At 38.1% G+C, this 14598-nt stretch overlaps 1 protein-coding gene across 1 annotated transcript in view; it reads left to right on the forward strand.

The window, feature by feature from the left end:
* Positions 1-13846, forward strand: part of NDUFS4 (NADH:ubiquinone oxidoreductase subunit S4) — a 119790-nt gene extending 105944 nt beyond the window's left edge. The window contains exon 5 of the mRNA XM_022597655.2: positions 13632-13846. Coding sequence (XP_022453363.1) covers positions 13632-13735 — 104 coding nt within the window. The 3' untranslated portion in view covers positions 13736-13846. The remainder of the gene's footprint in view (positions 1-13631) is intronic.
* The last annotated feature ends 752 nt before the right edge of the window (positions 13847-14598 follow it).

Here is a 14598-nt window from a genome sequence, read left to right on the forward strand (position 1 = left end):
ATTGCTGTGGCTAAAACTTCCAAAACTATGTTGAATAAGAGTGGTGAGAGTAGGCAACCTTGTCTTGTTCCTGATCTTAGTGGAAATGCTTTCAGTTTTTTACTATTGAGGACGATGTTGGCTGTGCGTTTGTCATATATGGCCTTTATTATGTTGAGGAAAATTCCCTCAATGCCTACTTTCTGCAGGGTTTTTATCATAAATGGGTGTTGAATTTTGTCGAAAGCTTTCTCTGCATCTATTGAGATGATCATATGGTTTTCCTCCTTCAGTTTGTTAATATGGTGTATCACGTTGATTCATTTGCATATATTCAAGAATCCTTGCATTCCTGGAATAAACCCCACTTGATCATGGTGTATGATCCTTTTAATGTGCTGTTGGATTCTGTTTGCTAGTATTTTGTTGAGGATTTTTGCATCTATGTTCATCAGTAATATTGGCCTGTAGTTTTCTTTCTTTGTGACATCCTTGTCTGGTTTTGGTATCAGGGTGATGGTGGCCTTGTAGAATGAGTTTGGGAGTGTTCCTCCCTCTGCTATATTTTGGAAGAGTTTGAGAAGGATAGGTGTTAGCTCTTCTCTAAATGTTTGATAGAATTCGCCTGTGAAGCCATCTGGTCCTGGGCTTTTGTTTGTTGGAAGATTTTTAATCACAGTTTCAATTTCAGTGCTTGTGATTGGTCTGTTTATATTTTCTATTTCTTTCTGATTCAGTCTTTGCAGGTTGTACATTTCTAAGAATGTGTCCTTTTCTTTCAGGTTGTCCATTTTATTGGCATAGAGTTGCTTGTAGTAATCTCTCATGATCTTTTGTACTTCTGCAGTGTCAGTTGTTACTTCTCCTTTTTCATTTCTAATTCTATTGATTTGAGTCTTCTCCCTTTTTTTCATGATGAGTCTGGCTAATGGTTTATCAATTTTGTTTATCTTCTCAAAGGACCAACTTTTAGTTTTATTGATCTTTGCTATCGTTTCCTTCATTTCTTTTTCATTTATTTCTGATCTGATCTTTATGATTTCTTTTCCTTCTGCTAACTTTGGAGGTTTTCTGTTCTTCTTTCTCTAATTTCTTTAGGTGTAAGGTTAGGTTGTTTATTTGAGATGTTTCTTGTTTCTTGATGTAGGATTGTATTGCTATAAACTTCCCTCTTAGAACTGCCATTGCTGCATCCGATAAGTTTTGGGTTATCGTGTTTTCGTTGTCATTTGTTTCTAGGTATTTTTTGATTTCCTCTTTGATTTCCTCAGTGATCTCTTGGTTATTTAGTAGTGTGTTGTTTAGCCTCCATGTGTTTGTATTTTTTTACAGTGTTTATCTTGTATTTGATATCAAGTCTCATAGTGTTGTAGTCAGAAAAGATACTTGATTTCAAGTTTCTTAAATTTACCAAGGCTTGATTTGTGACCGAAGCTATGATCTATCCTGGAGAATGTTCCATGAGCACTTGAGAAGAAAGTGTATTCTGTTGTTTTTGGATGGAATGTCCTATAAATATCAGTTAAGTCCATCTTTTTTAATGTGTCATTTAAAGCTTGTGTTTCCTTATTTATTTTCATTTTGGATTATCTGTCCATTGGTGAAAGCAGGGTGTTGCAGTCCCCTAATATTGTGTTTCTATTTCCCCTTTTATGGCTGTTAGCATTTGCCTTATGTATTGAGGTGCTCCTATGTTAGGTGCATTAAATATTTACAGTTGTTATATCTTCTTTTGGGATTGATCCCTTGATCATTATGTAGTGTCCTTCTTAGCCTCTTGTAATAGTCTTTATTTTAAAGTCTATTTGTCTGATATGAGAATTGCTACTCCAGCTTTCTTTTGATTTCCATGTGCATGCAATATCTTTTTCCATCCCCTCACTTTCAGTCTGTCTGTGTGTGTTCCTAGGTCTGAAGTGGGTCTCTTGTAGACAGCATATATACGGTCTTGTTTTGTATCCATTCAGCCAGTCTATGTCTTTTGGTTGGAGCATTTAATCCATTTACATTTAAGGTAATTATCCATATGTATGTTCCTATTACCATTTTCTTAATTGTTTTGCGTTTTTTATTGTAGGTCTTTTCTCTCTCTTGTGTTTCCTGCCTAGAGAAGTTCCTTTAGCATTTGTTGTAGAGCTGGTTTGGTGGTGCTGAATTCTCTTAACTTTTGCTTATCTGTAAAGGTTTTAATTTCTCCATCGAATCTGAATGAGACCTTTCCTGGGTGGAGTATTCTTGGTTGTAGGTTTTTCCCTTTCATCAGTTTAAATATGTCCTGCGACTCCCTTCTGGCTTGCAGAGTTTCTGCTGAAAAATCAGTTGTTAACCTTATGGGGAGTCCGTTGTATGTCATTTGTTGTTTTTCCCTTACTGCTTTTAATATTTTTCTTTAATTTTTGATGGTTTGATTAATATGTGTCTTGGTGTGTTTCTCCTTGGTTTTATCCTGTATGGGACTGTCTGCACTTCCTGGACTTGATTGGCTATTTCCTTTCCCATATTAGGGAAGTTTTCAACTATAATCTCTTAAAATATTTTCTCAGTCCCTTTCTTTTTCTCTTCTTCTTCTGGGAGCCCTGCAATTGAAATGTTGGTGCTGTTTACTGCTGTCTCAGAGGTCTCTGAGATTGTGTTCAATTATTTTCATTCTTTTTCCTTTATTCTGCTCCCTGGCAGTCATTTCCACCATTTTATCTATCAGCTCACTTATCCATTTCTCTGACTCACTTATTCTGTTATTGATTCCTTCTAGAGTATTCTTAATTTCTGTAATTGTGTTGTTCATCACTGTTTGTTTGCTCTTTAGTTCTTTTAGATCCTTGTTGTTTCTTGTATTTTCTCCATTCTGTTTCTGAGATTTTGGATCATCTTTACTGTCATTAATCTGAATTCTTTTTCAAGTAGGTTGCCTATTTCGTCTTCATTTATTATTTGGTCTTGGAGGTTTTTACCTTGCTCATTCGTCTGTAACGTATTTTTTTGTTATTTCAATTTTTTTGTTTGTTTTGATTGGTGGTGCTGTATTCTTCTCTTACTGGTTGTTTGGCCTGAGACATCCAGCACTGGAGTTTGCAGGTAGTTAGTTAGATAGAGCTGGTTCTTAGTGCTGAGATGAGGACTTCCAGGAGGCCTCACTCTGACTGATATTCCCTGGGGTCTGAGCTTCTCTGTTAGTCCAGTGGTTTCGACTCAGAGCTCCCACCAAAGGCGCTCAAGCCCTACGTCCGGCCTGGGAACCAAGATCCCGCAAGCTTCATGGCAAAATAAAAGAAACAGGAAGGAAGGAAGGAGGGAGGGAGGGAAGGAAACAAGGAGCAGTACAATATCAAAGAATAAAAAAGAAAATAAGAAAGATAAAAAATATATTAGGAAAAATAAAACTATAATTGAAACAACTGCCATAAGGTAAAATAAATCCGCAGCAGAAAAAAAGAGAACAACAAAAAGCGGGGGGGGCGTGGGGAACAAGCCAAAAGGAGAGATCATTAATAAAGAATAAAATAAAATTAGAAAAATAAAAGATTAGGAAAAATAAAGATATATAAGAATGAACAACTATGAATCAACAAGGTATAACAGACCTCCATTCTAATAGAGAAAAAAGAAAAGAAAAAATCCTTGGCTATGAGGGCGGAGCTTAGGCAGGGGGTGGAACTTAGGCAGGGGCAGGGTTTAGGGTGGGGCAGGGCCTAGGCTCAGTACCCACATAGCTTGGAAAGGCCCTGGGGGCGTGGCCTAGGTGGGGCGATTTTTAAGCATGGGGCAGGGCCTCTGCTTAGGACCTGCTGGGAAGGGGAGAGGCAGTAAGTGGAAAGGAAGGGCCTCTGGAGTGTGGAGTTCTGGAGTTAGGAGGTAGGGCCCTGGGTGGGGGTGTAGGGGTGGGCTTGGGCTCTGTGCAGCAGGAGGGAGGCTCTGAGGGCAGAGGATTAGGCCCAGGAGCCCAACAGGCTTCCTGATGCCTAAGTGGCCAGGGAAAGCCCTGGCTGTGTTCCCTTCCATTACTTCGCACCCCTCCCCCATCATCTCCCCCAGCGTCTCCCCCGTTGCCACTGGACCTCTAACTGTGGGTGGGTCTCACTGGGTGTAGGAACTCCTTCTCTCCCCCAGCCATCACTCAGGGGTGCCGGTCCCAGAGGTCCGGCCTTTACTTTTGCACCCCCTTACCTCCCTCCCATTCCCTCAGGACCCAGGCAGCTGGAGGGGGCCTAGGTGGGCAGAGAATTTGGCCCAGGATCTCAACAGGTTCCTGGGGATCCAGGTGGGCAGGGGAAACCCTGGCCACGCTCCCTTTTGATCCTCTGCCCTCCTAACGGTTCACCAGTTTCCCCCTTCAGGCTGGGATCCCTTCCCCTCCCAAAGCCACCCCTCAGGGGGTGCCAGTCCCATCCCCCCTCCACTTCTCCTCCCCCTTCACTCCCCACGTCCTACCCAGTCGTTGGGGGTTCCTCCCGTCCCCTTAGGTGACCGTGGTCACCCACCGGTGCCTGGTAGGTGCCCTAGTTGTGAGGAGACGCAAATTCCGTGTCCTCCTAGTAAGCCATCTTCGTGTGCATTCCTGACAGTCCAACTTATCCAAGTGGCAAAAATGAATGTGTCCATTAACAAACCAAAGATACAGCCTCCCTGTAGCATATAAAAGAAGCAAAAGTACATAAATTTAAATTTTTGCTTACTAATCTTGTTGAGTATTTTATTGTAGAAATTATCTAGGTATCTAATAAATATTCATTAATATCATTTAAGGTTTTAGGTTACCTAAAGATCCTGGAAATTAATTTTAAAGATGACATACTGCAAAATGTAATTAGTGTTGAAATAAAATTGTTAGAATAACTAATCATTGTAGATAAACACAAATTTACATTTTGCAGGATTGTAAAACATTGAAAAGAAGTAATGTTAGCTTATTTGATCAGAAAAGTTGTATAAGTTTAGAAAGACTGTATTCGGGTAGAATAAAAATCTATGCTTGTGTTATATTTAACACTGATATATTAGAGAAAACATAGCTGTTTTTATTAAACAAAAATTCAATTTGCCATTTGCCAAAATTTACCTATATTACCTGAATTTAAATTCTTAAATGTTTGTTAGGTCCTATAAGAATACCTTTTAAACCTAGCACATTCAAGGTATTAGAAATCCAGTTCCCTCATTTTAGGAATATTCCACTTTACAAGCACGTATTTTCTCTATACCCAGTCAGAACAGAGCCCCTTAAAGATATTTTATAATCTAATTCATTAATTCCATCTGGAGGTAGAAAAACACTAGCCACACACATAATGAGAAGTAAAGGCATTTCTGAATTAATAGGTTACGTAGACAGACACATAGTCACACAAAGAACTTATAATTTCAATTCTGAAATTTCAGCCATGGGTTAATAGTAAACATAGAATTTTAATATTCACTGGTCGACACTAAAGAGCTTTTCTCTACTCAGTGATTACAACTTCTTCATTTATTTGACCTCAAATTGGAAGGACTAACAAACCAGATTTTCTGTCTTTTCTCATCTGAGAATGGATTTCTAAAGGCATTAATCCATTTTGGTTGTTTTAAATTAATTTTAAAAAATGTTATAATTTTTTAAAATTTATTTTTGGCTGCGTTGGGTCTTTGTTGCTGTGTGTGGGCTTTCTCTAGTTGCAGTGAGCGGGGGCTACTCTTCGTTGTGGTGCGTGGGCTTTTCATTGTGGTGGCTTCTCTTGTTGCAGAGCATGGGCTCTAGGCACGTGGGCTTCAGTAGTTGCAGCACAAAGGCTTAGTAGTTGCGGTGCACGGGCTTAGTTGCTCCACGGCATGTGGGATCTTCCTAGACCAGGGATCAAACCCGTGTCCCCTGCATTGGCAGGCAGATTCTTAACCACTGAGCCACCAGCGAAGTCCCCATTAATCCATTTTAAGGGAATCATTAAATGATCAGACCTTTAAGTCAGTTCCCCAGATTAGTAGAGAACAACACTGAAATTTGAAAAACGAGAATCAGCAAAGTTCTCTTACTTTCAGAAGCCAAGAAAAGATATGCCTGAGCTTAAAATAAGGTACAGAACTTCTGGTGAAGAAATTTACTTGGTTTTGGTTGGTGAACCTATTGGGCATCTCAGTAGTACCTCCAAAATTGTTAAAAGAATATTCTGAAAAAGATGAGATTATGATTTAATATAGATATAAGTAAACATGTGTTGAAGAATTTATTTTACTCATGAAATAAGGGAGCCAGGCAGGCGTTATAACCAGTTCAAAGGAAAAGTCAGTACAGCACAAATTTATATAGAGTGAAAGAATGAGATGAATTGCAAATAGAAACAAAACTGGTTTTTCCAAGGCCCTAGGGAGTCACCAGGCAGGACAGAATTTATATATCCATCAAGTACAGTTGATCCTCATTATTCATGGTAGTTATGTTTTTTTCTGTTTTTTTTGTTTGTTTGTTTTTTGCGGTGCGCGGGCCTCTCACTGTTGTGGCCTCTCCCGTTGAGGAGCACAGGCTCCGGACGCACAGGCTAAGCGGCCATGGCTTACGGGCCCAGCCGCTCCGCGGCATGTGGGATCTTCCTGGACCGGGGCACGAACCCGTGTCCCCTGCATCGGCAGGCAGACTCTCAACCACTGTGCCACCAGGGAAGCCCGGTAGTTACGTTTTATAAAGTCACCACAAACACTAAATTAGTGAATACTGAAATATTGCTCCTAGGGAAAATGATTCCTGTGAGACTCTGATCACAAAATTTTGTCAGCCAGTCAATACACCATCTTGTTTTTATGTGTGTTTCTGTTTAAAAGTACCTTATTTAATGTATTTTGTTGATTCATGAACATTGAACTCATGGCCAACAGCATTATACCTTATGCCTGAATGACGCTTATCTAACACAACTTGGCACATCACAGCCTTCTTGCACTTAGAAACACTAAACAGCACTAAACCACTACCCTTGGGGGTCATTTTAAACAGCGAAATTACCAACAAGAAGCACAAAAATGCAAAAAACGTGGCTGTGAATAGACTACAAAAAGGATACTTGTTTACAGTGTGAGAGCTGAAACAAGAAGGCAGAGCATTACCTTGTTTGATCTCAGCTGGAGCATGTGTGTTGGATGACTCAAAATTTTCATTGCTCTGTGCATGTCATGAATGACCATGGAAGCATCACAAGTATGCATTTTGGGTTTACAAATGAATTTTAGTGAGTAGGCGAATTTGAAAACACAGAATCTGCGAATAATGAAGATTATTTGTACATACAACGTTTGGAATTGCAAAGTAACTCAAAGAAGATTAACAGCTATGATCTGTTGTTCTATAAACACTGCGTCGTCTCTACTGAAGCACCAAATTTTTTTTCTACATAATTCTTTCTTCCCAATCCCCAGTCCCAGTACTACTGACTGTCTTGTGGCTAGGGAAATGTTCCGTTTGGCTGCTAAGGAGAAAGACAGACAGACAGACGTGAATTCCTTAGATTCCCTGTTGGAAGTCTGAAATAATTTTTCTTATAGTGTTATACATGGGGGCTTAGTGAGGTTCTAGTATATTTTGGGTTATATAGGATTCTGGAAATCCACAGGATTCTGGAGATCCCTACACACAGACCACACCCAGACCAATTATGTCAAAATCTGAGTGATTTTCTTTTTTTTTTTTTTTTTTTTTGCGGTACGCGGGCCTCTCACTGCTGTGGCCTCTCCCGTTGCGGAGCGCAGGCTCCGGACGTGCAGGCTCAGCCGCCATGGCTCACGGGCCCCAGCCGCTCCGCGGCATGTGGGATCTTCCCAGACCGGGGCATGAACCCGTGCCCTGCATCGGCAGGTGGACTCTCAACCACTGTGCCACCAGGGAAGCCCTGAGTGATTTTTGAAAAATCTACCTTTGTTGTATAGTTCTCTAGAAAAATGTGTTGTAAATTTCTAATGACTGATTTTCAAATGTACTTTTGGAACACAAACCAGTTTGTTTTGTGGCAAATTCTGAATAATGTGGCTCCAAAAAAATAATACTGTATAGCAAATATATTATTTGAACAGATAAAATTTAAGGGAGGATTAACTATCGTATCAAAGGTTTTTTTTTTTTGGTCTTTGCAGCTGTGGCAGGTGTAGGGTGTTGCTAATCCATCTTATATAATTTTCATGGAAAGAATTGCTTTGCCAGTGTATCCAAAATACATTTCTCCTCTATAATATTTTCTAAAAGAAGATCTAAGATATTCTTAAATTATTCTGAACCTCTTCCTCTCCCCCAAAATATTAGATACGTGAGAATTTCAAATAGGGGTACTTTTTTTTTTTTTTTGGCCACATCACGCGGCATGCAGGATCTTATTTATTTCCCCGACTAGGGATCAAACCGGCGCTCCCTGCAGTGGAAGCGCAGAGGCTTAACCACTGGACCACCAGGGAAGTCCCAAGGTACTTTTGAGTGCCTGTAAAGCTACTTTTCTTCCTTCTCCCCTTCCTTCCTTAGATTATATTTTAAGTTTATGCTTTGCTTTTACCTAGGCGCATAGTATGGGTCCATGGCCTGGTGGGGAATCTTGAAACTTTCTAAGTATCAACATACCTCTCAAAGTCTTTGCTATTCTGATCCCATGCCTCTGTTAGCAGTGACTGCCAGATATGTCAGTTTGTGCCAAATTACGTGATCGTTCTTCCTTTGTACACAAATGGACAGTAGGAAAAATCATTAAACCGTTCACTTCCAAATATCAGAGTTTGCGATTAGGTTATTGGAGGAGAAAGACCTTTAACAGGACTTGAACCAAGCTTACTAGAGGTAACATACTTCACAAGCAGTAAAAACACTGATGAATGTTTCTCTGTATTTCTGCATTACTGAACCATAAATAAAATGGTTCTGTAAATTTAAATGAATGGGATTTTCTTTTGTCTCATACATGGAATTCATAAATTATTGGGGTCTCGTTTTGTTCAGAGGCTTTTCTGTTTTTGTTTTTTGGTAGTATTTGAAAAGGTTACACCAGACATTCATATCATAGGACGTAGAATATACCAGCCACAATCTGGAGGTCAACAAAATAAATGGGCATATTTCTGAAAAAGAAATTGAGCATGGGATATCACAGATCACATTTTAAGTTTATTGGAGCATTTGCCAGAGGTATTTCTCTGATACTAGGGCTTAAAGTTCAAATATCTTTGTGAAAGCATTCCAGTGTGTGAAACAGCAAAGGGAGTCAGCTTCTCATCATTTGGGTGCTGTTGGTTGGATTTGTGGTTAATCCATGCCATATGGCTGCTCTCCTCAGTGGGAAGTGACGGCAGCCCTAGGAGCTTTACCCCATCCCTGGGCAGCTGCCTTAGACTCAGTTGCTTTGATCTTCTTCTGTTGCACAGCTGGGAGGAGCAAGGGCTGGTTTTCAGAACAACCAGAACAACAGAACAACACATGAAACCACTGTCATAGACTACACCTTGATTTTATACAAGCATTCAGAGAGTGCAAGCATTTTCACTTTCATAATCTCATTCAAAAACTCAAGTTTGAGTTATTTCTTTAAAAAAAATTTTCAGGTTGAAAAAGCAATTCCTGTGGAAATTTAAACATTTCACAAATAAGATTCCATTCTTAAAGGTCTGTGTTTTATTTCCCACAGGTTATATTATCTTCTGTCCTTCTAAGAACAAGTTTCAAATAGGAAGTAGAAAAGATGAGTACAATTCATGTAGCATACTCATTAAGTACAAATGTTCAATGTCCTTTCAAGTGCTTTTACTCTTGTAGTTATCTTGTCTTTTTAGTTTAAGCTACAGCTTGCCCCAGTAGCCTTTATACTGCTACAATATTACAAAAATAATTTGGGAAAGATTGTGGTATGAAGTTTTTAGTGGGACCAGTAAATTTGTTCATCCAGGCACTGTAAGGTAAACACTTTGTAGAGGGATGCTTGGAAATGTGGTCAGATTCTTAACAGGGTTCCAGAAAAGGGCAAATTTTCATTGTAACATCAGTCCTACATAGTAGAAAACTGCTGAAAAATCCAAAGGGAGATTTTACGTAGACTCTGACTTGAGTTTCAGTCTCTATTGTGAATTGTCATTAGACTTCCTCATACCCTTCTTTGCTTTTACTTTTCAGAGAAACACAGTTGCTTGTGTCGCTTTGGGAACAGAGTTTTCCGTAGAAAAATCACTGGTGGCTGTGATAAAGTGGAAAGTAATAGCATAGAGACGGATGCCGTTAGCAAACGCAGGTTTCTTCCATGCGTGTTTCTGTTTGTTTCACAGGGTGCTTTGCCCATCCACATTCCAATCCCTATAATGATACTTCTATTTATTGTTGTTATCACTATCAACAGCAACTATAATCTGGCTCACAATTCCCAAGAGTCAGCTCACTCCTTAGTTACCAGGAGAAAACCCAAACCAGTTGTTCTTTTATGTGTACAAAACCCCAGTCTTCTCACATTGCAGTGACCCTGACAGCGTTTTCAGACTCCATGGACAGAACAGATAATAGAGCTATGTCTGCATTCTGATGCAGTAAAAAAAAATTCTTTTTCTCCCTTGTGGTTGAAGGATAACTGTAATTGAGAGTGATTATCAAGTATGTGTGTGTGTGTATAGTACCAATTACTAAATATTTCTAAGTGCTTTCTCATTTCTTCTTCAGTTCCTCTTAGTGTCTTTATTGGGCTGGAGAGTGTGTGTAGGAAGGCAGAGGGGGAGGGAACGTAAGTCGTCTCACCCATCATTTGGCAAGAAAACATCACAGAGTCTTGGGTAACTTACCAGTAATCATTACAATAACCAGACGTAGAATCCACACTAGAAACGATTTCCTTTCTAAACAACTATGGGGGGACATATGGAGGACGTAGCCTTACTTTCCAGGGATTCTTAAAACCGTCTTTTCAACTCATTTACAAAAATAAACAGAAAAAAAAGTTAGGAAATCACACAGGTTGAAAGGAGATGGGTGAAATAGATAAAAATTGCAGTTACAGGGAAATGCCATTTTATTATGAGGTGGTTAGGTGCATAGACTTAACCTGAATTAAAATCCAGGCTTTGCCACTTATTAGCCATGTGGCTTTAGGCTGCTTGTTTATGTTCTCTATTTTTCCTCATAATTAGATATAAAATCAGGGTATTTATAATGCCTACCTCATAAGCCAGGCAACCTATGAACTCAATTTTAAAACTCAGTGCAGGACCTAGAACACAGAATACCAGGCGCATTCCTGAATGGAGGCCTTTGTACTTGTGTTCTTTTTGCCTTCAAGCTCTCTTTCCAGACATCCACATGACTAACTCTCTGATGTCCTTTATGTCTTTGCTCAAATGTGATCTTCTCAGGGACGGAAGGTGCCCCTATCTGCCCTCTCTAAAATGTTTTCTCTTTAGTACTCATTAGTATATAATATATATTTTTAATTGTACGTTTTACTATATTAGCACGTAATATACTATGCATTTACTTATTAACTTCTCCTCCCCTACTGACTTGAAGAAGTTTGGAAATTTTTTGTTTACTGCTTTACCTCTGGTGTCTAAACAGTTCCTGACACAGAGAAGGCAATTGATAATATTTGTTAAATGTATAACAAATGCTCAGTAAATATTATTGTTATACCTGCTTTACTGAATTGAGTATTTTATAATTATCAGCACCACTTGCTGATTAATGTAGGAAATGCTTGAGAAGTTTATAATGTTAAAATTATGCTTAGTTCACAGTATTAATTTGCTTACCAAAACCCCTTTCTATAGTTAATAACTAGGCCAAATTATGCCTAACTAGATTCAAAGCATAAGTTCAAAATTAATGGGTTCCAATATGACAGATTTTATTCACATTAATACTTCATATAGAAGATAAGTTGCTAGGAAGTTGCAAATCAAACTTGAGGGAGAAATAATAGCTTTACGTTTATCAAGTTCTTACTATAAACCACAAGAACCAATAGAGTATGGTTAAGGCACAGGCTCCAGAATCAGACTGTGTTCAAATCCTGCTTCTGCCCTTTCCTAGCTGAGTGACCTTGTGCTAGTTACCTAACCATTCTGTGCCTCAGTTTCCTCAGTTATATAAAAGAACTAATATTAATTCATATAAAGGTTTTAGAAAAATACCTTTCTCATAGAAGTTAATAAATGCCAAGACTTTACATGAATTAGCTTGTTTAAACCTCATGACAACCTATAAAGTAGGTACTATTCTTATGCTCTTTAGTAAATTTTTTGAAATTCAAACAACCACTTGTTAATATACCAGTATTTGGGGTTCTGTGAAAGTAAGATGTATTTTAAACCATTTGTTTCATTTGCATTCCTCCTCCATTTCCTTATAGCAAATGGGCTTTCTTTGAAGATAGTGTTCTAGCAGTGGAGTTATTAATTATTTCCCCTTTTTGGGCACTGAAATAGGCATACTAGCAGTATACTTTGATGATTTGAGTTTCACAGGCTTCACTTTTACGGCAAAACTGAATTCTAAAAGGCTTGTTGAAACGTAAGCTTTGTGGTAGCAAATACTATACTCACCTAGAGGCACTAGAATTCATAACAACTCACAAGATCAAGAAGCTTACTTAATTAGACTACAGTATTCAGTTTGGACGTTTTATATATGACTGCATGATTCAGCCATGAATCAAAATGTTCCAAGATGAGTTATTTGAAGAAAGTTCTAGAAGAGAAGAATGACAAATTACAGAGATGGAAAATGGATCTAATGAAGAAAAGTGAGTTATATAGATAGGTTGCGTGGACTAGGGAATAAAAGTATGACAATTATATTTTCAAGGAGGAGTGTGTTTATTTGGGTTTTCTCCATGTCTTAGAAGAACTGAACTATACTTAAAGCAGAAGGTATAGACATATATAAATCCAGTTTTCAAAATTGTAAAACACTGAGAAGGGCTTTGGAGAGAAGGTATAAACTCTCAGAAGGGAACAGACAGTTTAGACCAGTGGTACTCAAATTTCTATGCATAAAAATCTCCTGGGATCAATTAAGTACAGATTCCCAGGTCCCCACAAGAGATTCTGATCCAGTGGATCTCTGGTCAGGCCTAAGAACTTGCACTGTTATCAGATACTTCAATGGGATTCTAATGTAGACAGCCCTTGAAACAAATGTTGAAAAACTTTTTGAGTTTAATCTGCCTGTCAAACTCCAGGGAGCTCAACCAAGTAATCTCTTATGGTCTCCTCTAACTCTGATTTATATAGATAGTTCTGTACATGTTTCTCTGTATCACTTCAAGTGAGCTCCAAACTGTTATAAAGGCACCAGCTCTTAGAAAGCAGTGAGATGGGTTATATTGTTCAGTATTGTTCATTACAGCTAAAGAAATCACATATTAAACCACAAAGAGGAATGGAAATTTTTCCATAATACATAACTAATGGATATTTGAACAAGTAATATTCAGCAAGGAGAAATTAAATCATAGCTTACACCTTTAAGATATGGTAAATCATCTTCAGGCAATACTTTAGACCCTCTCGTCACACAGGATTACAAGGGAATGCATTACTAAGTATTTATATTTCAAATGTGTTGACACATACTCGTGATAAATGAACATTAAACTTATGAAAGTTAGCCTCTGCTCGCTGTGTTCTTCAGGTGTCCTCTTTAATTCTGTTCTTGTGTGTTTATTTTTGTTTTTGTTTTCTAGGATGGAGCTATGATGTTGAAGAGAGAAGGGTTCCGAAACCCAAGTCCAAGTCTTACGGCGCAAACTTTTCTTGGAACAAAAGAACAAGAGTATCCACAAAATAGGTTGGCACGGATTATATCTCTGCTTGTCTGTGAATAAAGTCAGCTGTTCAGTATTTATAGTCCGTGTATATTACACCTCAATCTCCTAATAAATTTGACCTTTAAACTACAGATACATTTTGTGGTGTCATTTTAAATGTTTTTTGATGTCTCAAATTAAACTTGTTATAATTTCCTTTATAGAGAGACATTTTCAGGTGATCATACCTCTAGGAAATTTCGGCACTTAAAAATCTATTAAAAGGAATACTTGAAATCTGCAATATTGAAGTTTTATACTTGCTTTTTATGACCATTCTCAAGTTAATAATATTTATAAACTACCAGCCATCATTATCAAAATGCTGTCTTAGAAATTTTCCTTTTATCATAGGTAAAGAAACTCATGATTACATTGCAATCTGATAAACCTAAACCCAAATCTCCTTATTGTTGAAATTGTCTTCTTTAATTAGAAATATTCTCTTAAGTTTCTTTGAGCCTGAATGAATTGTGTTCCATACTAAATGCTGCCCACAAATCAACACTTCATGACTGTGAGGTTCAGGTAAAGATTTTATATTCTTGTGAATTAAAAGACTCAGAAAATAAAAACCAGTTCTTTGTTTGTTAAAGATGATTAGTATTCACTGTTATTTTTAGAAAATATAAATATATGCTTTTGTTGTCTGCTAATCATTTAGGTCATACAGTATGAGTTACCAAGCACACACTGACTATATCGTGTTTTCTCAAGACATTTTTTATATTGTGGCATGTAATACACAATTTAAACCTCTGGTTTTCAACGTTTTGATTTTCCCAGTTTTTTGCTTTTATATTTAAAAACATATAACTCTTACCTCCCTAGCCAGACTGCAAAT

This window comes from Delphinapterus leucas, chromosome 3, assembly GCF_059928025.1.
Source record: "Delphinapterus leucas isolate spDelLeu-1000000601 "Yukka" chromosome 3, BTC_Dleu_Yukka2, whole genome shotgun sequence".
NCBI classification, from domain to species: Eukaryota; Metazoa; Chordata; class Mammalia; order Artiodactyla; family Monodontidae; genus Delphinapterus; species Delphinapterus leucas.